Source organism: Calidris pugnax, unplaced genomic scaffold, assembly GCF_001431845.1.
Source record: "Calidris pugnax isolate Ruff unplaced genomic scaffold, ASM143184v1 scaffold44, whole genome shotgun sequence".
Taxonomy (NCBI): Eukaryota; Metazoa; Chordata; class Aves; order Charadriiformes; family Scolopacidae; genus Calidris; species Calidris pugnax.
In genome coordinates, this window is record NW_015094506.1 from 47,525,771 (window position 1) to 47,549,684 (window position 23,914).

The 23,914-nt window shown below is 39.7% G+C and overlaps 1 protein-coding gene across 2 annotated transcripts in view; it reads right to left on the bottom strand.

The window, feature by feature from the left end:
* Nucleotides 1-363: 363 nt before the first annotated feature.
* LOC106901112 (guanine nucleotide-binding protein G(t) subunit alpha-3-like) overlaps nucleotides 364-23,914 on the bottom strand; it is a 28,408-nt gene continuing 4,857 nt past the window's right edge. Inside the window, exons 1-8 of one of the 2 annotated variants that reach the window (XM_014963476.1) lie at nucleotides 23,428-23,467; nucleotides 20,749-20,794; nucleotides 15,593-15,734; nucleotides 11,997-12,154; nucleotides 7,981-8,109; nucleotides 3,141-3,270; nucleotides 2,781-2,934; nucleotides 364-554 (exon numbers count right to left, since the gene is read on the bottom strand). In XM_014963476.1, coding sequence (XP_014818962.1) covers nucleotides 364-554; nucleotides 2,781-2,934; nucleotides 3,141-3,270; nucleotides 7,981-8,109; nucleotides 11,997-12,154; nucleotides 15,593-15,734; nucleotides 20,749-20,753 — 909 coding nt within the window. In that variant the 5' untranslated portion in view covers nucleotides 20,754-20,794; nucleotides 23,428-23,467. Of the gene's footprint in view, nucleotides 555-2,780; nucleotides 2,935-3,140; nucleotides 3,271-7,980; nucleotides 8,110-11,996; nucleotides 12,155-15,592; nucleotides 15,735-20,748; nucleotides 20,795-23,427; nucleotides 23,468-23,914 lie in introns of those variants that run through there. The other variant, XM_014963475.1, reaches the window with a different exon arrangement.

Consider the following 23,914-nt stretch of genomic DNA (forward strand, 5'->3'; position numbering starts at 1 on the left):
TATATATTATCTTTTTCTTTCCTGTCACTAGAAACTGCAGGATAATGAGGTGTCCCCTGTTTCCTGAGCAGTGCTAATCACCTTCAAATGACAATGTCTAAAATAGGAATTTCCGCTTGATTCCAGTAGGATTTATCAGCAGCTGGCATCTCTGTGGAACATTTTTTCCAATCTTTTTATGACATACAGAAGGTCAGTGTTGATCTGCGATGTTCAGGCTCTACCCCAGGCTTCAACTGACAGCTAACAAAAGCCTAATTGATACTCTTTCTTCCCTAGAGGTTTTTATTTCAGTGAGCACAGAGGATGAAGAGAGGAAAGTGGACAGAGATGAAGTCAGGCTATGAGCAAGGGAAGGAATGGCTAGAAAAGCCCACAGTCTTTCAGATTTTCTTTGATTATTATGTCTGTGACTGCATCAAATACAAACTTGACATTCTGGGTGTCCGTGGCACATGTCAAGTGAGAATATATCTCTTTATCTTGTTTCCTTATGTTCAAGTCTAGGAATTGTTTCTTGATATAATTTCCAGCATCTTCAAATGTATTTAGTCCTAGTGGAGAGAACAGTAAAAGAAAGAGGACACATTTCAGCTGGTAGTTTTCCAAAGCTGCTAAGAAACAAAAATTCTTTTTTCTCTGTTTTTTTTTTTTTCTCGTTATTTTCTGTTGGTTTGTTTTGTTTTGTTTTTTCTAAAGCTGGTTAACTTCATGCATTAGGTATGATTTTTTTAAATCTAAACTGCCCACCTAAATTTAAATTTGAGTGCCTAACCAGAAGTCCTCATTTCTCAAGTGAAACGCTCCTGAGTAAGTCACAGATCACAGAATCACAGAATCTTCATGGTTGGAAGGGACCTTTGAGATCATTGAGTCCAACCACAAAAAAAAAAAAACAAAACCCGAAACAAAACAAAGCAAACCAAAAAACCCAACAACCCACAAACAGACACAAACCAACAATCTGGGGTACTAGAGCATGCCCTGAAGAGTCACATCTACACGTTTCTTAAATACCTCCAGGGATGGTGACTCCACCACCTCCCTGGGCAGGCTGTTCCAGTGCCTGACCATCCTCTCAGTAAAGTAATTCTTCCTAATATCTAATCTAAACCTCCCCTGCCCCAACTTCAGACCATTTCCTCTGGTCCTGTCATTATTCCCTTGGGAGAAGAGGCCAACCCCCACCTCTCTACAACCACTTTTCAGGTAGTTGTAGAGGGCAATGAGGTCCCCCCTCAGCCTCCTCTTCTCCAAACTAAACATGCCCAGTTCCCTCAGCCTCTCCTCATATGACTTGTTCTCCAGACCCCTCACCAGCTTGGTGGCTCTCCTCTGGACATACTCCAGCACCTCAATGTCTTTTTTGTGGTAAGGGGCCCAAAACTGGACACAGTACTCGAGGTGAGGCCTCACCAGTGCCGAGTACAGAGACACAATGACTTCCTTAGTGAAAGTCAGGGTGAAACAGTTAAGGACCTTAGAGAGAGCGCAGACAGTGAGAGAAACAAAAGAAAAAAGGAAGGAGCACGCATTCAAAGGGTAGACAGCAGAAAAAATTGGTGGGAAATACAGAGATAAAGAAATGAAGAAGAAAAAAGGAAAAATTCAGATGCTTATATATTCGGTCACAATTCCTTTGCACAGCTTTTTTTGCCTTTGGGTAGCACTCCTTTAGAAGGACAGCAGGTGTGAACACTGGTGCCACGGACTCGCTGTACGTCCGGAGCAGGATGAGCCTCCTGGAGCCAGGCTGGTACCGAGAGCCTGTGCTGGCTCCCCTCCTGTCCGTGGTGGAGCTCCACTGACTCCTGTGCTGGCTCCCCTCCTGTCCATGGCAGAGCTCCACTGACTCCAGCACATCGTGTCTGGTTATCCCAGGAAAGAACTGAGCAATTTGGGGTCGCTGTGTTGATGTCTCCTCAGAAAGGGCGTGAAGGGGCTGGTTTGCAGGAAGTGCACAGAACTTGTTTTCTAATAGTAATGATATTGTTTTAAGTACGCTTTATTCTGGACACTCCCTATCCCAAGTGGATTAGGTTAATACTAAAATACTGGCTGTTTTTGAGTTTTCTCTGTCACTTTCTGAGATTTAGTTTAGATATTAAGAAGAAATTCTTTACAGTGAGGGTGGTGAGGCACTGGAACAGGTTGCCTAGAGAAGCTGTGGATTCCCCATCCCTGGAGCTGTTCAAGGCCAGGCTGGATGGGGCTTTGAGCAACCTGCTCTAGTGGGAGGTGTCCCTGCCCATGGCAGGGGGGTTGGAACTGGATGATCTTTAAGGTCCCTTCCAACCTGAACCATTCTATGATTCTATGATAGCCTCATATATTCTCTTGGATCAACTGGGAATTTTTATTTCCAGTTGACAGTACTGTGACATACCAAAAAAGGTGGACTTCCTTCAGGGAATAGGGACAAAACATTTAGATTCTGTTATGGTGTGTGTGCACTGACTCGTACTGAACTATTGGCTGGGTTCATCGCACCACACCTCAGCCACCTGAAGCTTCTGGTTCTCTCAGCTTCGTGTGCCACCGGTGAAGAGAAATCAGCATCTTCAGAGAGAGGCGGCCCCAGCCTCGGCTAAGCATCATGGGCAGGTGAGGTGCGTTGGATTCTGGCCATGTCTGTCCCATGCTGTTCTTTTGAGAGAAAGGCTAGATAAGATGCCTAGTATTTAGTTATATATAGGTGACCTGAGTCAAAGTCTCAGTCTTTAATGCATGGCCTACACTAATCATCTGAATGTATTTTCTTCTGAAAACCCCAAACTTACCGTTATATTCAGGAAAGCAGATATTCAGATGGACTTTTGCTATTTTCTCTTGAAAGAGGTCTTTTTTGTTTAGAAACAGCACGATGGAAGTGGCTGCAAAGCACTTGTGGTTGCAGATGCTGTTGAACAGCTGAAGGCTCTCATGCATTCTGTTCTGTTGAGATGCAAAAGGTAAACATGAGAGACTGACAAATCTCATCCCCATATGTCATTTTTACTGTAATGTTCTTTACTGGCAAGAACCAGTGCAACATAATAGCCTTTAAATGGTTATCAGGGAACAGGAATAGTTCTGATATGCCATCGGAGAGTACATTAAAACTTAGCAGGAAAAAGGGTTGTTTGTCTCTTCTGACTCACCACTTCTTTATCTTCCACCAGAACCATGTCATAGGCGCTGAGTGCAGCACAGAATATGATGCAAGTAACTCCCTCAAAGCAATGAATCCACTTTTTTCTCTCGGATCGCTGTCCACCCACATCGAACATCCTTTGCAGAAAAAATAACATATGTACAATGTAAAGCACTAACCAATAAGGATGCAGTTGCGCTGTTAATGTGCAGAGTGCAACTGGAGATGAATGACAATCAAATATCCAGCTTTTCCAAATGTTGGTCTGTTTCTATTCCAACAGGTCAAGGAGTACTGTGTATTATTCACAGCTTTGTAGTGGGCATACAATGAAATGTAAAGGCTTCAAAACTTGCATACAGGAAATACATTCAGTACTTTCAGGTGCCACTGAGCTCTGTGGGGCTTTGCATAAGAGCTCAGCACAGGCAAGAGTTTATTCAGGACAGAATTCATACATGAAACACTGACAAAAGACCCTCAAATCCACAGTCATTTGTTACTTCATAGTTACGCGTGTAGTGAAGTGACACACTGATCAGTAAGGTGTATGACTGGGAGCCAGGCACAGGTAGACTTGCTGGTTAAGTTGAATGGGCTGGTGTAGATCTATATTTAGTCATCTCTTTATCGCCCTGGTGCGATCACTTTGCTATCTGTATAATCTGCAGCAGGCCTTTTTGGGGAGGGTCTCTGCCCTATCAAACTCATTAGTTGCTGGTTTAAGCAGCAGTTCATGGGGAGCAGGAATCCCTTCAACTGTACAGGGGAAAAGGTATGGCTGTCCTCCTCTATTTCCTTCAGTCTTTGCCAGAAATTACTACCTTTGGGTAGAGTCATATGAACTTTTAATGAACTCTTTATATGAGGTCCAAAGCCACCTGAGGATACCCATCTGGGACCTACTTTGGGCCTGAGTTAGGGCCCGACTGAGATGGAGCTGTTGTTCAACTACCATTGTTCTGCTCAGAACAATTTCTCTAGAATTTTTTTTTGTTTACTTAGAACAATAGTTTCTTAGAAGAATTTCAGAATTCCCACTTAAATTTTCAGTTCTTCAGTGATAAGGGATTGGGCTTTCTTTTCATTATCTTTCTGGGATAAAAAGTGCCAAACTTGAACATTTTTCAAGTGCATTAGAAAGGAGGAAAGAACATGCAAAAAATCAAATTTATCCTACCCTTACTTTTTCTGTTTCCTTGTGTGTATGATGGCTTTTCCCTGTGCAGCCTGTTGTTCAACTAAAAACTGTAAAACCTAATCCCCTGTTGCATTATCCCTTCCTTCAAGAAAATGCGTTAGATATTACTGTCTGGATGTATCTCCTGCAGTATCTGAAAATTAAACACAACTCAATTTCTATAGCAATGAAAATACTGGGGTTCAGTATGAAAAAATTATGTCAGTAATAAACAGAATGAGAATAATTTCTTACTGAAACACCATTTTTTGCAGTATATTGATCCTGCTTTCTTTACCCGCAGCAATGCAGTTGCTGGAAACAAAGGTTATTGTTTATCATTTTTCATCCTGCTTAGAAGAAATGAAACCCTTCCCAGTGCTTGTGATGAACTGTTTCTGCAGCTGAGGAGTAATTAGAGAAAATGATTTTTTTTCTAGTACATTTCATTCTTTGTCTGATCATTGGGTGTCTATAAATGTGAGTTATTAGGAAGTCAGGAAGCTCTTGTGGAGCAAGATGTTGATAACAGTAATGGCATTCTTCCAAGCGTATCTTCCCTGAGTTCTGTATGCCTACTGAAGAGCAAGGTCAGTAGGAATAAAGCATCTTGACTTTGGCCTGTGATTTATGCCCCAAAGTCACCTGCCACTACGTGTCTTCCTTGATTTTTGGTACGTAACTCTGAAACCAGGGGTAGGGGGAAAAAAAAGCTTCAAAACTTATCTGCAGTAAAGTTTTGCAAGCGTACATAATTGTATAATTGTATCACAGATTCACAGATTTGACAGAGTTGGAAGGGACCTCTAGAGATTATCTAGTCCAACTCCCCTGGAGTTGCCTAGAGCACATTACTCAGGACTGCATCAAGGCAGGTCTTCAAAATCTCCAGAGAAGGGGACTCCACGACCTCCCTGGGCAGCCTGTTCCAGGGCTCTGTCACCCTCACTGTGAAGAAGTTTTTCCTCATATTTGAATGGAACTTCCCATGTTCCAGCTTGTGCCTGTTACCCCTCGAAGTATTGCTGGAAACCACGGAAAAGAATCTGGCTGGATCATCCTTCAACCCACCCTTTAGGAACTTGTAAAAATAAATAAAGTCTCCCCTCGGTCTTGTCTTCTTGAGGCTAAAGAGCCCCAGCTCTTTGAGCCTTTCCTCATAAGGGAGATGCTCTAATCCCTTAATCATTTTGGTTGCCCTACGTGGACTCACTCCAGTAGTTCCCTGTCCCTCTTGAACTGAATCAATCTGTATTCATTTCCTGCAAGCTTTTAACATATGGCCCTGTGGATATTCATGAGAAGTCAGTCAAAATATGAAAAGATCAAGGCCAGAGGCAATGCTTCTGGGCAAATTTTGTTGTATTTACCTTAGTTTGCCTAGCTCCTCTCATGTCAGCCCAAAACTTAACATATGCACGTGGAAACCTGAAGTCCCTCTGTGAGTGGTAGAAAATGTATTTCTGAGATGATTTTTTTTTTTACTAAGACAGTCAAAATTAGTCTTGAAAGCTCTATATTTTCCCAGCACTGCTCTTGGAAAACTTAGCTACCGATATTGGACTAGCTGTATATTCATTTATCCTTATGGTACATACAGTGAGACCTGAAGACTAAACTAAAGCTTTCCTGATTGCAGTTCAACTCTCCCTAGCACATCAATGGAAACAACAGCAGGAGAGGACACATGAAGATCTGACCTCCTTTAGAAAATATTTAAGTATGCTCTGAGCTCTGAAAATCAAAGTCATCATTACTGAAACGGGTTGAAGAACAAAAGAAAGCTAAATTACACTAATTCAGCAAAGTAGCCACTAAGAAGATAGCAAGTAACAGGAGATGTTGTCTGTGTGCTGTGATTCAGTTCCCTGGAGCAGTACTGGGATTTAGGCTTTTACTGCAGAGATACAAAATGTTTTCTGCCTCATTCAGTTCAGAAGAGGGACGAGTGTTTAGTGAATGAGGCATCTGTTCATGTTTTCTTTTTCTCCATGTGTGGCTTGTGACCCCGAGCCTCACTGAAGTACATCAACCAAAACTCCCTGTGAATGTGGAAGTGTTTCTCTCTTTGTAGATGTTTCTATGGTACTTATCAAAATAAGTGTGGAGTCATCAAGATGCCCCAGCTGTTTTGCATTGCTCTGGCAATGCAAAGTAGCAGTAACTGGCTGGTTAAGATGAATTTATAGCTGCTCTCCATCCCTATAGCAGCTCAATACCCTCAGACTATTTTGTAGTGATTTTACCTCGTGTTACCCCAGTGCCTAAAACTACTAATGAATTTACACACTTAATACTACCCTGATGCATAGCAGAGAGGCTATACCCAGTGGGGTTTGTGCTTGTGGTAGCATTTGGAGCCTTCCTTTTGTTCACGGACACGCAGGCAACTTAATTCTCAGTTGTGCTGCATTTTGGTTGGACCTAGTCCCTAATTCTGATATCCTCATGTCAAGGCTGGGAGCATTCATGTCAAAGAGGGTTTGCACTCTGATGAATTCTTTCTGCATCCTGATTTTATTTCTTACATAAACTGTGGTTGTAACTGAAGCTGCTCAGATTTCCAATGTACAAAGCTCTCTGGAAATATGTTAATCAGAGAAAAAGAACATGATGTCTGTGGCATTGCACTGTAGCAAGTGGTAAATGGGCAAGTGCTGAATTTTCACAAGTGATCAGTGTATTAATAGGCAATAATCATTTATTTGTAGAGTATCCACTTCAGAATCTTATTTTGTATATGTAATCTCTGTTCTGAGAAAGCATCTGTACGGTAACATAGATTGTTTGGGGGATGTTTAATTGCCACATGAGAAGAAAAAAAGAAGCCCAGTGAAAAACATAAAAGTTATAATCCTGGTGCTTTATACATCTGTCTATCTCTACAGGCAGTTTCTTTTCTAGACTACGTTCCTCAATATGCACCCCAGCCTTTAAATTAAGAATTAAATGGAATTCAGTCCCTAGAGAAAAGCAGTATAGAACACTGAAAAGATCATAATTCATTCAAATACATTTTCATGTGGAATTAGATGTTTTTAATTGGTTCAGCAAGCATAACAAAATCTTGAGTGTCTCAAAGTGTCAACTATTTTCAGTCAAATTTCTCAGAGAAATTATTTTCAAGATCTTTTTCTGAACATTTTGCTTTTCATCTTAAATGAGCATAAAGGCCGCATGCTAATACTGAAATTTCCCATGGGACAGAAATGATTATTTTTTGCCAACTGTAATGCATTCCAGTATTAACAGCAGTTATTTCATTCTCAGAAGAAGAGAGTGAAAGGTTGAGAGTGCATGCAAATGAGTAGTCATCGAATGTTTTGCATGCTGTTAAGGACGTTTAGGTAGTCAAATTTTATAAATGTCACAAACAATTATTCAAATGGCAGGATACAAATAATGCTTTTTAGACACTTACATATGTAAAAATGTCCTTTTAGAACCTGATATTCTGAGATCTGTTAATAACAGCCCATTATATGCTTCAAGGTGAAGTACTGGTACTAAAATATGTTGCTTTTTTTGGCTGTTTCAAAATATTTAAAAAGAGGGGATTCAAGGATATCACAATGGGATTACCAATATTATAATTGCTCAATACTTTTGAAAGAAAATACTTAAGAAAAGTAAAGCCACAGAAAATTGACAAACATGGCTTTCCTACCTGAAGTTCAAATCCTTGAAAGAAAACTGAGTCTCTATAATCCCAGTTGTTTTCACTCGGGAGTGCAGAACGTCTTGCTCATTCGGCACATAGTTGGGCTTTGCCAACCTGTCCAAATCATTGAGATAACTGAAGGGAGGTAAAAAGAAAAGAAGTGGTGGTTGGTGAATTCAGAAGGTGTAATGAACAATACAGAATCACTTCATATTGAGCCACTTCTAAATATTTTATATAAATTACACATTTAAATACAATACTATACAATCTAGATCCACAATCCAGAGCCTTTCTTTCCCTCCCCACCCCCCACCTTGTATACAGAAGTGTAATTTAGTTGTATATAATAAGCATCTTTCTGAGAATTTCTGTTCTGTAAAACCCTTATTTTCCTCAGGGGTGCTAAAAAACACCTTGTCACAAAATGGGTATTGTCCATTTGCTTTCAGCAAGTGGAAATTGCCACCACAGGGGAAGAACCACAAACAGCTCTCAGAAACAGATTGACTGGAAATTATTGCGTCTTATCAGACCTGTTTTAACAGTATCTTCCTTTCTAAGTGAAAGGGAGGGCATAATATTTTGGAGGAGTTCACATTTAGGGACTGTTTTCCCTACAGACTTATCAGTTTCCAAGAGGAAGGTAAATGATAATTTTAAATTAATATATTTTGTAATCTAACCCAGAAGTTTTAAAGAAGCTGAGGACCCCCTGGGTTAGTATTCTCACAACTGCTTGGAAAAGTGTGGATTATTTGGTTTTATGTCTAGTATACAGAAGTAAAATCTGCCTGAAATGAGAATCTGAACTGCATCTCAGAAGCCCATTCTTGTCCTCCCACCCGCCCTTCTCCCGTCTCTTCTGGGGCATGCAGCTTTCCCAAAACGACTGGACAGAGTCTATGAATCTTTCTGGCTGGTCTGGGAGTCTGTGTAAAGAGATTATGATTTGACAAAAGAAGAGGTGATGTCTGGGGAGCTTCCTAACTTTTAACTACTAATATTCAAATAAAGAACAAAGCCAAAAGCAAGAAACCACATGCAATAGTTGAAGCATTTTCAAGTTTTTGGTGTCCCAGTCTGCACCTTTCCATTTGTAGCCTCTTGCCTCTGACAAACAAAACACAGTCTCTCTAATGTTTATTAGGCTTCATCCCTTTTTTTTTTTTTTTTCCTTCTCTAACAGAAAGTCTGCCCAGGATGAAGTTCTGCTGCTCAGTTTAACCATATGACTACCAAAACAAACCTCACAGCTCATCATCCTTGTCCACAATATTTAATACATCTGTAAATAAAAAAAAAATAATTGAAAAAAGCCTAGAATCTTCCATATGGAGATCTGTAAATAATGCTTGGAAATAGGATTTTCTTATTTTAAGTTGAATAGACTGAATCCACTCAGCAAGGAATGCTGAAGTTGATCTGAGTGATTCAATGTTTGCCCATTATTTGAGTCTGGGAAAAAAAATGTGTTTTTTTTAAAAAAAGCAATATAGCTCTGGTTCTCTGAGTAGCCTGAGGCAAACTCATCTCAACTCACCTTTGTGGAAGGCAGAAACAAAAGACAATTTGCAATGTATAAAGTATGTAAACGCTAAAAGAAACACATGTATATACAGATCTAATAGTTCTTAGTCACAAATACTTCAGTTCAATTCAATGCAGCCAAATGTAATTGTATTGAAAATTAGACCAAGTTAATTATCTAGTTAATGGAGCAAGAGAGGCATCATCAGATTCTTCCTAGAGCTGTAGGCAGCTCCAAGGAGACACTCAGCTGGCCAGCTCTCCAATGACAACAGAGGGAACGCAAACTAGGAGGTGAGTCTAAATCTGATCTTTCCTTGGCTTTCCTACACTGAGAGGCAAATTACTGAGCTAGCAAGAAGCACCATGTACTACTGGTAGCTATACAATGACCTTTGAAGTCACTATTTATAATCCTGATTTTGACCCTTCCTTACCGATCACTCTGTCTTAAAACAGGATTAATTCCAGGTGTGTATAAGGAAGAAATTCCTGCCAAATTTGACATACAGGGGATTTTCTATTATTCAGAAGATCTCCTTTTTTTTTTTTTTTTCCTTAATTAAAACGCACAGAGGAAAGGCAGTGATCAGACTCCATTAACATGAATTAATAATGAAAAGATTCGAAGTTAATCTTAGAAAGTCAGAGTTTACAGAGTAAATCACTACTTTGTGTAGGAGCTGATTCGCCGGAGCAGAGAAACAGGGATTTGGTTTTAAAAGAAATTGAAATGTAGTGTTAGAAGGTTGATTGGTTTTGAACTGATCATTAGAAGGCCAGCAGCAAGGGAAAAAATTAAGTTGATGTTAATGGTTCAGAGTCAAAGGCTAGATTTTCAGAAGCATCAGGTACTGAAAGATGAAGACAGACGATTAGCAGGATTTTCAGAAGTGTTCAAGCAGATGAAAAACATGTCACTGATATTTTTAATGTAACTCTAGCAATAAATAATTATCATTGGCTCCTTTACAATCTGTACTAGCTTCCCTAAATACTGTAATCTATTGCAGGTTAAAACATGACACAGCCTGTAACACTGAGAAGGGATTACTTTAGACTATCCTATCTTCTTTTCAGGCAGCAAAACCTAATCTTCCAGGCAGAGCGTACACACTAGAATATTAGCTGGTAAATAGGTAATTAAAAAAACCAACAACAACAACAAAAAAACCATATTACCTGGTAAATAGGTAATATGGTTTTTTTCTGCATTTTTTTGTTGATTTTCTTTGTTTGGCTTTTTTGTATTTCAAGAAAAGTTTTTCCTTTTAGTTATGATGGCTGACTTGTTACGGGCTTTTAGTGCTGGGAAGTGCAGTGTCTAAAAGGGTAGTTTAGGAAACAAAAGATTGCTCTGTAATACTCCTATAGAAGTACAAGGCTGCCAAATTATTTGTTTTGGTATCTTCCAGAAAGGCCTTAATTCTTGTTTTGAAGATACAAAAAGATGAAAAAAATTTAATATTTGAATGGTATATCTCTTCTACTGTCCACAATTAGTGAGCTATTACTGCCTTACTCCTTGCCTGGTTCCTGGCTCAGCCTCTGATCGTGCCTTGCCCTGCCAAGGAGAAGGGACACCCAACACCTTGTGAGTTCTCACCCTGCAGGTGCCCTCAACCTCTAGGAGGAGCTGCAGGAGCAAAGAAGCCTCCATCTGCAGATCCTGGAAGATGGACCTCGGGTGGAACAACCCTCTGCCCCAGGTCTAGAGTCAGATTTATGCATTCTAGGAGAACTCCAACCCAGGTGACACCTCTCTTTTTTGGTCTTGTATGAGCTTGGGGACAAAACAGGAGAGAACAGAATCACTGTAGCCTGCAAGAACAGCTGTAGAAGGAGCCAAACCAGGGACTCCTGAAAAGTCTAAGCTTACTGACTGCATCTAAGCTAGGAGATGTATCTAGTTGAATGGTTTCCTTCGTGGAGTAGCAGCTGAGCTGCCCTACTCCCCTGCCACCTCCCAGGCTGCAGAAAGCAGCCATCAGGTTGAAGAGTGGCTGCAGCACCACTAGCCAAAACCAGCTGGATGCTGAGATGGCAATTGCCCAGGGAACACCCGTCCAGGCAACCAGATTAGTTAAGAGGAACATTTTTATAGTTTTCTCCAGACTTATGCTTAGCAGCTTGAAATGTATACATTCAAAGTACAACTAGGTAAAACCTAAGGTGTTTCAATTTACCTTTTCCCTCATTTTGTCAATCTTGGAATTACCTAGAAAGAGAATAGACTTTTTTTTCTTTCTTTTTTTTTTTTTTTTTTTACAGTGTAAGCAAACTCACAGAAACAAGTTGTTCCTCGTTTTCACTTGTTTCCTTCAGTTAATCTTTTCGAATATGTTATAAATATTAGCAAAAAATCTCATTCTTTTTCAGGTTAATGACCAATAATTTTTGTAGCACGAGGAAGAGCTCTCATCACGGGCCTTCTTGTGCTGCCCGTTAGGGTACTGGCCAGCTGTGGAGCAGCTGCAGCTGGTGTCACCTACTAGGCTGCCGAGTCGTTGAGCTGGTACTCCGCGGCCCTCGCGAAGCAGGCCTGCGTCCCGCCGTCGCTCCACAGTTGTTTGATGAGCTCGACCAATTCGGAAGACATATCACCATCCTCCAGAGCAGTTGCCATGGCACACAGCTTCCTTTCATCTTCCTGAAGAGAAATTCCAGTAAATATTTGTGGAAGTGCACTGCACCCCTCCACCTCCTTGAAGATGTACTTGATTTACAGTGAGTTGGCAGGGGCAAAATTTCTCATTTTCAATGATTTCTCCAGGTAGCTGTGCTCGCCTGTACATGTGAACATCCTTTTGCAAGCTCACTTTCCTTTAGTTAGTGCCAAGGTTAGACTAAAATCTTGATACACGGAGTTTTCCTCCTTTTATTGATTTGTTTTGTTCATACAAGGCCTCAATTTCACCTTACCAAAGGTGTTCACAAAAGGCCCAACTTAGGAGGATTTTAATGTAAGAGAGAGTAGTGGGGTTTCAAAAACTAAATAATAAGAATATTTAAACATACTATAACTACATCAAAGCAGAAATATATAGCTAAATATATTTTTGAATGCATTTGGAAGGAAACATACCTAGTTTTAGGCCACAGTGAGAAATGTGGCAAAGTGAATATAACTAGTGAATACATTTCCCATATGTTTTTTTATTTGGGGGAAGAGGAAATCTGCATCTGAATAAAATCCCAAATACTTTAAATGTATTATTCTGTAATGTCTTCCTTATGCAGTCAATCCACGAAGACTTCTAGTAATCTATTACATTAAAAATGTTTCTTTTCGGTGTTTAACAGCTTAGGAATGTACTGTAAATAAAGAGCGCGATTAAAATAGGGTCATTTGATACACTGTCACAGTAGTGGATAATTATAGAATATAATTCCTTCCTAGCCGTATAAGTAGACAACTGAAGTGACTTGCAGTCAATAGTTTCAAAAGTATAAATGGATTCTGACAGACACTGTTTTGGCAGTGAATGTTTTATACAAAAATAGAAAACATCTTCACAATAATGTGTAACATTTATCTTAGGAATAAGAATGTACTATATGTTTCTATAGAAATGGAGGTTTGTGGAAACTTTGTAAAAGTCAGAGATTGATCAAAAAATAGATAACCCACTGCAGTTTTCTTAAAATATTGGAGAAATTGAGTTAGGGTGGAGAAAAAGAGAAAAAAAAAAAGGTGGAAATAACCACTAAATAACCACTAGGGAATTGCCTTCATTTGAAAGAGGAAGGAGGACAGCTATACAATCGCCCTTCCATGTTACACACCACCTACTCCCTTCTACACTCCTATCCTCTCGCTGGTGTCAGGATTAGCAGACCTGAGTCATGCTTTCTCCTTGGTGCTCCTCACTGGTCTCCAGGGCCGCTCTCCAGGACGTACAGTTGTTCAACCTCAAGATAAGAGTTGGAATGTTCTGTCCTTCAAGATATCACATATCATTTAATTATTATAGCTATCCTCTTACAAAGTTGGACTTGTTGGTTGAATAGCCTAGAAGAAGCCTTGAGCTCAGACCCTCCAGGTGTACAGTAAATGTTCATTGATTATTGTGCAAAAGGTGACAACTGTGGATTTTGATGCTTACGTAAAAAAGGAAGACAGTGGCAGATTGAAGTTATCATACCCCTGATTTATATAATGTGTGTTGACTTTGGCACTTAGATTTCAGATGATTTTCTTATTAAAAATAGATTGCAATGATGCTTTAGGAAAAAAAAAAAAAAACCTCTCTCACCTGAACAGATGTTTGAAATGTCATGCCCAGGCACTTTCAGGACCGCTTAAAGGTATCTACAGGCAGTCCTGGAACATGGATGAACCCATTGCTTTTGGGCCCAAAATAAGCCCAGTCTTTGGGCTAAGTGACTTTAAGCAGCTAAATCTGGACCAGAATGCAGCAAGAACAAGTCCAGCTAAGTCAAAGCTTCTATCGAAACAACTCAAGCTTATCAATGGCTTATGATTTTACAGAAAATGTGAGCTAAGTTTGTTTTTGGAAGAAAGGGCAATGTTTAGTGACAATTCAAATAAATGTGACCAAAATTTCTGTTTTCTTAAAAATTCACATCCAGGTTGTTCTTCTGTGTTTCTGGGGGAAAAGGAGGCAGGGACTGCAACTATTTTATATGGATGTATTCAACTGTATTTCTAGAGGCCTATTTTGCCAATGACAGTAAGATTGGGCTCACTGTGCTATAAAGGATAAACTAACAAAAAGCTGTATTTTCTGTCTTTGGTTGTATGTAGTCCTAAAAAATGAACTGGGCTATTTAACAAAAATTTTCGATTCCCAGTTCCTCAGGCTGTGAAATCCCAATGTCTTTGAAACTGGCATAGATGATAGATGATGAATGAACATGTGTAAACCTCTCAGAAAGCCTGGTGGGGCTAAGCAAAGAGGCTGAAGTACTGGGGCAGAGGCAGAACGTATCTCAGAGATGACAAACAGAGTCTGGACCTGGTAGTGGATACTAGAGGCTGAGGCAGGACCTGTGGCTGTGTGCTGCAAGGTTCAGCTGTCTTAGGCCATATGGACTGTTAGATGGGTCCTAGTGGTCTCTATCACAATTGAGGAGACAGGGACAAGTTACAGCAGAATCACATGGACCCATTTTCTGTGCCCTGCCTTTGGGCACCATTATGTTTGTTTGAATGACTTGGATTCTTGGACCCTTAAAAGAACACAGTAAGAAAACATTTAGTTTCTATTTTGTCAGATGACTGTATAACCTTTGGTAACCTTTGAAGGTTTTGTTTATCATTTTTTAGGTCAAAGTACCACATGTCACTGTAATGAAATGTAGACTTCTGGAACAAGAAAAGCTCTTTCAGATAAGCAGATGTAATAAACCTCTAGGGAACAGGCAGAATTTACCAAAACTGGAACTAGCTGATCCTCTTGACAGGACTTTGAGAAATTCTCATCTAGGTCTGAATTACAGGCAGTAGACTAAATCATTGCACTGAGAAGGAAAGTTTTCCTTTACTTCTGCCCCTGAAAATTCAGTGTCATTGCCAGAAGACAGCAGGTCTTCTTACTGTGGCTCTTCCTCTGTGCGCTTGTGCCTAGGATTGCTGATCATGTCAGGGAGGTTGGACTCCACTTCTCCTCAGTGCCAATGTGCCAGTGCTGCTTCTCTACAGCAGGGACATCTCTGCTCCAGCAACAAACTGAAATATTCCCAACATGTCTAGATGACCCTACATGGCTGAGCCCCAAGGTTTGTCCGTAAAATGGAAATATTTATTACATTTCCCAATAGCAATAAATACATCCTAAGCAGCTAAGAAAAAGATCTTTTTTTGTTTGTTTCTTACGTCTTTGCAAGTTGAACATTTCTTTTGTAATAAAAAAAATGGCAGTTTATGCAAGGGTTAGACCAAAGGCACCAGTCTTGAAAAAATAAAATTAAGTAAGGACATCTTGTCACATATAACTCAAGCATTACTTAGTTTCCACCGTCAAAAAGGAAATACTGAACCTTCTTTCTTCTAATAGTCTCTACTATTATACTACAACAAATTGTATTCTAATGCCTGCTTGAAGAGAAAGGGTGTCATACTCACAATTCTAGCTGGATTTTCATAACTGATTCCTAACTTGGTCATTGCTTTCACAATAGTCAGGATAGACTGCACTGTGTTACTGTAAATGACAGGTCTGAACTCCATGCGTTCCTGGTAGGTGAAACCATCTTTATGGATGATCCTGGTGCGAAAACAGAAATCAAAAAGTCTATGGCATGCATTAAAAAAAGAAAAAAAAAACAAAAAACTAATGAAAAGTTGGATTAGGTGCTTTTGTGATCAGCGTGAGAAAGAACTGAATCCATCTGACCCTTAAAAAAGCATTTATCAATGGCTGATCTGCCTTTTCTTGCCTTTTCTGCTGGAACAGATAAGCAGCAGTTTGTGCAATGATGTGAGGTTACATTTATGAGGGAGGGTAGGTTTGGACTTCCCAGTCTGAGTGAATAGGTGTTTTTTTGCCTCGTGGGTTAATAAAAGATAATATATGAATGCAGAACAAGACCCAAGCCCGTTCCTGTTGATGCAGGGCAAGATGCATAGCTGGACTTTGATCCTAAATCTTTTATTATTGGAACCTACAATGTTAGTCACATCACTTGTTTAATCATTTTCATTTTTAACCAGAATCTTACCTAGAGTAGAAAAATTATTGCAAAAAATATTTCTATACTGTGAGGTACTTCCTCAAGAACAAAAAATAAATTTTTAATACTTCTTTGTACATCAGTTAAAATTTCTAGATATTGAAATGTGTTACTTTTATTATCTAAAGTTTTGGGGAACATACATATTACTCCAAAGGATTTGGCCTGTATTACAGAGGACAAAGAACTTTAGCAGTCAAATTCAATTAATCTAATTGTGACAGATAATTTCATAATCCTCCTTGACTGGAGGATGGCATGGGGTTAAAGTTCTCCGAGATCAGTGTGCAGATTTTGTCATGACTCAGAGACAACTTTTTCCATGAGTTGTGAAAAAGGGTGGAAACTTCACCCATTTTCTTGCAGTGTACTCTCAATGAACAGGCACCAAACTGCTTTGGCAGCTGCTGGAACCAAGGGTTTTTTCTTCCTCACCTCAGTTGTTCAGAGATGAAGGCCAGGTTATTAAATAAATAGTTTCTGGAGTTTGGGGTTTGTTTTTCCCTGTCTCCTGCCAGAGATACAGTCTGCAAAGAGCTATACAAACAGAAAGGGGTGATGTGAAAGGATCTGACAGGATGTGTGTGAAAGGATCTGACAGGATGTGCGTCTTGGAGAGACTTTTCTGTTCAAGGGGAGAAGTCAGCCCTATCAGAAAATAATTCACTCTCACACACACAGAAAACCCAGATCACCAGATCATAGTTGAACATGCATGAGTCTTAACATCTCTTCTGACAACTATAGATGTCACAAAATTCAAAAGTTGCATTCTTGTGTCTGTAGGAATAGCATCTGTAGGAAAAAAAGGATCTCTAAATGTTTCCCCAGTCACTTCTAGACCAGAAAAATCTATAAACTCTGTTTTGAAGATTTGGTTTTTTGAATGCTGTTTTCGGCATGAACTCAAACGACTGCAAGATTCAAAGGAATCATCTTGAACTTGGGAGAAAGGTAAAGGGAGCTGTGTTATACTGGTATACTGGTATACTGATGAACCTGGTTTTGCCATCCTCTGAGATATCCATGTATCCTTGTGTCAGTGATTTGAATGAAATAATAGGAATTGTTCAGATGGGAAGTTTATTCACTTGGAGGAGTCTAATGTAGCTCCCTGATAGTGTTCTGGATAGTCTGGATTGATGCTTGGGTGCTGTGGGACATTAGGCAATGTCCCATATGTGAAGCACCCCGGAGACCAGAGCTCCCCACTGGTGGAGGTGGCCTCCCTTAATGGCTCCGATCACCTTTAACAAGAAATAATTTCATCTGCCATCAATGTTGAATTTGGCACTGGCACTTTAGCATATTCTCCTCACCCTTACTCTCACTACCTGTGAAAACAACAGCTTTTCTATAAATAATGGAATGAAATATATCGAAATGCAAACCCCATGAAGTACGTGAACTTGGTTTAACTACTTTGTATGTCTCACAGTGGTGATTGTAACAGGATTTCTGGAGAAGATGGGTGTTTTGCTTGTGGCTATGAGAGAGAAGAAAAGGCCCTAACACAGTCCACAAATGGCTATTTCATATTTTCGTGCTTTCCCTTTGAAGAACAAAGGAAGGGAGAAAATACAAGATTCTGAAATAAAAATAGATTCTGTAATTACGGAAAAAAACCTCTTGTTTTTTTCTTGAGGCTTTTCATGTTTGGGTTTTTTTTCTTGTTTGTTTCATTGTTTCTTTTTTTAAGATAATATATTTATGTTGTCTGGCAGAAACTATGTTAGCCAGCCTAAATCAGTAGTGAATTGTGCTGCTTTTATTAAAGACCTGTCATTCTTAAGGAAGGATCTTGTAACAGGCTGACATCTTGTATGGCCAGAAGGAGCATTTTAACAAATGGAAATTTTTCTTCTCTGATCCTCCTTGAAAAAATAAACAACCTTTGAAAACTAAATTCAGGATGCTGAAGGCAAGAGATGTTAGGCTACGAGTCATACTATCTAAATCATGTTTCTATTGGAGGAAAAAAGTTAGTCTCCTCATTTTTTTTTTTCACGCAAGGAGGGCTTCTCACCAGAGAGGTGGCATTGATTCAATCTCAACAGGAATGATAAATTAGCAAATATTTTGTTTCCTGCTTTTTATTTGCTGAATTATTTATAGTAGGTTTGTACTGATAGCTTAGAGCATAGCACAGAAATACTCAACTTGGTTTTAAAAAGGTTAGATCACACATTGGGAATGATCCGGTTAGAAGCATGGAGCTCCAGAGAAGCTTTTTTTTCCCTTTTTAGTTATCCTCCATAACCATCCTAGCCTTTTTAAGGCCTTGCAGCATATCTGTATTTTGAGCATCAGAAGATATTGTGCAAAGCTCAGTGGAAGCATTTAACTTTGATTGAAATCTTCAGTGTGTAAAGAATGAGGTTTATGAATTAGAAAATTATATTAATAGCAGTAAAATTACCCTGATTTTTGTGGAAAACTGTATTCTCTGCAAAATTTTTTCTTTTGTGAGCAGCTATCAGTCTTCTCTAGAAAAAAAATGTTATGCTTCACTAAAAAAATTAGTAACTGAAAGTAATTTTTTTACTGAAAAAAATCCCTTTTTTAAAGAAAAACTCCCTGGTTGTGACAGGAAGTTGACGTTTTATATGAAAAAAATTATAATTTTAATGAAAAGTTTTCTTGTGAAATAGTTCATGTTTGTGATCAGGTTGACAGTTCATAAATGCACAGAGCTTTACAGTTAACTCTCAGCTTTACAGTTTTTTGTACCCTCCTCGGTGCTGTTAAGGGCTATGAGCCTTTCTTAAAGTGCTTAATTCAGAGGAACGTCTTCAATCTGCTTCTACTTGAGGAAGCTTTGAGCACAATACATTTCAATGGTTTGCTGAATAGGGAGGGTCTCCTGATTGGACCTCAAAACAGAAATACAGTTATCCACCATTTAACTGGAACAAAAAAATTAGCAAAGTATTTGATGGATGGTTCTGAATCTGTCTTATTGCAAACTGAGCTGCTTAAATAGTAGAAAATTGCTCTTATGCCATAACATTTTTTACTTAATTCTTTAAAATTCATTGATGAAGATATGAAATAGAACTTAAATTCTCAATGGTATTACTGATTTTGTAAAACAGTCTGGTTTTTACACAGGAAGAGATTGGTGCTTATAAAGTGGGATGATGCCTAATTCCTAATTCCACAGTTGCAATGCCTTTGTAATTTCTTTTTTTGTATTTATCTAGGAACCAGACCTGGACATTGTATATGAAAATAAGGCTGGATAAAACAAGAAGATATTAGCAGGTTACACAATAGAGGAGGATTATGTAAGTATGATCTCTTGAACTCAGGTGGATTATCCATTTGAACAAAATACATGATTAGTATTTTGGCTACCCTTACAAGAATAACATGAATGAGTTTAGTTTTCACCTGTTTCCCTATATGTGAAAATATTGCGATAGTAAATTGTAAATGGGGACACATGTGCAAGTACAGACACACACAAATAAATTTGACCTTTCTCTGAAGCCAGGGGAAATACTGACTTCTACTGTGTAGAAGCTGCTGACTTCAGTCTGTGTGGCACCATGTGATCTTTGAACAAACATCTGCAAGTATTCTTGCAGTAGATTTATGGTGCGGTCACAAGATCTCCCTAACCAGATAATCAGTCTGAATTTGAGCAGGGATTTCTGCCTTTGAGCTTCTACAGCCCTTTTTTTCCCAGATTGGTTATTGTCTGAAAACTTTTGGGGGTGACACTTCCCTTGCTAAAAGCAGTTCTCATGACTGTCCCTGCCCGTGCTAGACGGTAGGCAGCAGCTGATCACTGTGTAGGCTGGTGGCTAAATATGCTCTCACCTGGTCCCTGGGAGAATGAGAACTGACCTCTGGCAAGAGCTGGAATAAGACACTGGAGAGCAAGAATGATCTACAGACATCAGTCTGGAGAAAAAAACAAAAAACAAACCTAGAAGACTGCGCTATTATACAATGTGAATCCTTCAATAATTTCTCATCACATCATATGTAATTAAACTGTGGAACTTCTTCCTGTAGAATATAGTGGATGTTATTAGTTTACATTGAGAAATGTAGTCATGAATTAACTGAGGGGTACTAAACACAGTGATGCCGTCTCTAATTCAGGATGGTGCCCGAGTCATCAGGGTGTCCAGCACAAGTATTACTGTGTGTTTGTATTAATTCTGCCAGCATCCTTCATTAGCTTCTGCAGGAGGCAGGATGCTAGGCTAGGTGAATCTGCCATGGCTGGTTGTCTCATATATTCATGATCTTACTACAGTACTGTAACTCCTACCAAAGCCAGTGAAGAAGCTTCCCTGGTCTTTGGTAAGGAGTTGGACCAGTGCATGATTTGATCAGACAGATTTGATTACCAATCCAGCTGTGTGTCTTAGTCACTTTGTGTTTTGCTTCATGTGGTTGAATGAGAACTTGATTTGAATGAGGTTTCTTTGCATTTTATTCAAATAAGCATAAATATTGTATGCAGACATTAGTTAGATAGCTTATACTACAAATACCAAATTCAACAACTGATATGAATATTCATATACTTACTTCATTTGCTTTACAATAGTGCTCTTTCCTGACTCTCCAGCACCTGCAGAAGGGGAATGTTGAGAAGATTTGATTGATAGATGAACAAGTAACAAGTATTAAAAATAATTCTCTGGAACATAGAGTTTTGTATTTGGAGACATATGGATGGACAATACCCTCTGTATTGTCCATTCAGACTTAAAAAAGAATGAAATCTTGGTAAAAGTAGTAATTCTGAAAAGGAAAGGGACATTTTAAAAGAAAGGAACCTTCAGTCAATTAAGACTTTAATTAGCAAGGAAATAAAATATGGCTCATATTTTGATTTCATCCCTGGCAGACAGGCAGAAAGACATGAGCAAACTACAGCTCCTGACAGTGTCCCATTCATTCCATGATTTGTTGCTGCTCCTTTAATGTGTATCATGACCTTTTGTAAGCCATGCCAGCCAGTTCCATGCTCTGTAGCCAGACTCTTAGCAACTGGAAAATCAGAGCGTGGAGACTTGCATGTGGTCTCACTCCTGATGTAGAGGCAGCACATGAGCAAATGTTTTGACACCAATCTTTTTTCAGTTCCTCTGCCCTGCGGTCTTCTGTGATGAAGTAGCGTCGCTGGAAGGGGGAAACCTCCAGAGCAGTGCAACAAACCCAGCTCGGGAAGGATTCTGCAAGAAATCCCCGTAGCTGATAGGGAGGTTCAGGCACTTGCTTGCACAGCCAGTTTCAGAACTAGGGCATAGGTTTGGTCAGATTATGTACAATTAATTTGCCCTTCTTATCGCATGGAAAGTGAGTAAACACGACGCAAACCTTCTTCACTGGAAATCAGTGCCAGTGACTATCATCTTAACTTCTGTCAGTGAGAGTGGTGAGGCTTGGCAAGAACTGCCAAGCAAGAGCCAGATTTCAAAAGCACCTGAAGAGAGGATTTAATTTTGGCTGTGAATCCATGGGACAGGATTCATCACTGCTTTTCTCTTTGCAAGATTATCATTCACCCTACTGGACGGTGTCAAATATTTTTGACAAAAAAGGAAATCTGGGACATAGCTATTTTAACTGAGGGCTTCTCAGTGAATGGAGCAAACTGATTACAGACTTTCCAAACAGATTTTGTAAAGCTAATAACATTTAAATGACAAGGATTAATTTGCCCAAATGAATCACAACAGACAGTAAACCATACGCAAAGCATTTTCTAAAGCCCATGATGTGAACAGCAGAAAGTGCGAGAGAAAAACAAGCCTATGCAAAATGGGCTGATGCTGCCATCTGCCACAGTTTGGATAAAATGCAAATTTGCCATAGATCGTCTATTATCCCTTCAATGCCCTTCTGAAGGACTTGGTAAAGCCCTGTTGGTGAGGTGGCAGTTTCTACTTTTTTTGTAGGGAAGAGAGCAGAATGTGCTGAGAACTCATACATTCACCTCATGGAAAAGAGCCAGGAAACATAATATAGAAATGAACCTCTCTTCCAGATCTTAAAGGCAAAGTTAAAATAGAGTGGGAGGCATAATTTCTGTCTTTTGGGTGCATTTTTCTACCTCTGCTCATCTTTAATTTATGATACAGTAATGCCTTTATCTAAACAACAGATGACTCTCAGACTTTGGCTTCACTCCAGAGTATCGTGTTAGTCGTAGCAGCATTTGCACCCCAGGAAATGGGTCAGAAACAATTTACTTTGCACCTGCTTCCTTTCTTCCTCTCCCCTCCTGTGCAGCCTGCTCCTCCAGCCGGGGCCCTGGGACGGGAGGGCAGGGACAGGACTACCTTCCCACCCAACCCAGTGGCCTTCCGCTGGGAGACCCAGCAACAAGAGTGCTTCGTGACAGCCCTGACGTGGTGTAGGGAGCTCACAGCAGCTTCCCTTTAGGAGGCAGTGAAAAGGTCAATTATAATTGAGCCCAGATTTTCTAAATAAAAGATGAGAACTTAGGCCAAACTTAGTCCTATCCTGAAGCTTGGAAAGTTTAACTGACTTTTGAAAAACTCCCTATTGGTGTGAAAATTTATAGTTCAGTCTAATAGGAACCAGGAATAATATGCCATAGCATGTATTTTGTATTTCACATACAAGGTCTTGCTTTTCCAAATTTCCCTCTGATTTCTTTGCATCTATTTGGGTGCCAAGTTTCCTTGAGGTGGATAAAAGCACAGAAAAGAGAGGAACAGAAATCTCAGCCAATGCCTGAAACTCTGACCCCACTCCTAGGAGCTGAAAGATGTCAGTAAAGTTGACAGAAGTTTGCTCCCACACTCCTTCCCAGAGGTCATGTTCACCGTGCCACATCCTCCTTCAGCGTGGTCTGTACATACAGCTCTCTGGCAGGCTCTCTTTTTGGTTTGAATATTTTGAATGGCACCCCAAGTCCCATTGTGTTTCTGGGGACACTGGGGCTGCAGAGGAAACTCAAGAAGAAGTGCCACATGGCACTGAGCTGCAAAGCAGCCATCCCCCAGCAGCCTGACATGAGCCACCCCACTGCTCCGGGGCTACCCGACCTCTTACCTGCAGGCCAACAAGGTATACAGACAGAGCAGAAATAGAGAAAAAAACTGGAGGGGCCTTGAAAGCCGGTGAGAATCTCTCAAATTCAAGTGAGAACAGAACCCAGGACCTCAGTTGTAACTTGACATTGCTGCTTTTCTAAGCAGAATCTGTTTGAATAGTTGTGGAAATTGGGGAAAGTACAAGCCCCCTTGGAGATTAGTGTCTGCTGAGCTGCTGAAGAAGGTTCTTTTTATATATTAAGATGCTTTTGTGTCTCAGATCAAGAGCTATTTTCTCATTACAGTTATTATTTATGTGACAGTGAAGGTTTGGTTTAGGAAAGTTTCCAGAACTAAAGGTAAGAAAATTAAAAAAAATACTACTGCCTGAATATTTTGTTTGAAACCTGTCACAAAAGCCACTGACAGTGACATATAAGCAAAAATCAGGAATAGAACTACTTCAAATTAAAATCAGAAAAGGTTTTACACTTCTGCCTGAGCTTTGTGTGTGCTCTTCAGAGCTCTGCAAACTGTGAACTAGACTGGGAGTTAAATCTTCCTGGTCCTCTTAGCAAACTGGTCAAACTTTCTCCATGGAAGAAAGAAACTAGAGAAAAGATCTAAGATCTAATCTTCTTAAGTGAATAAAGCCCTTAAATGCTGCCCTCTCCCCCCTCCCCCCC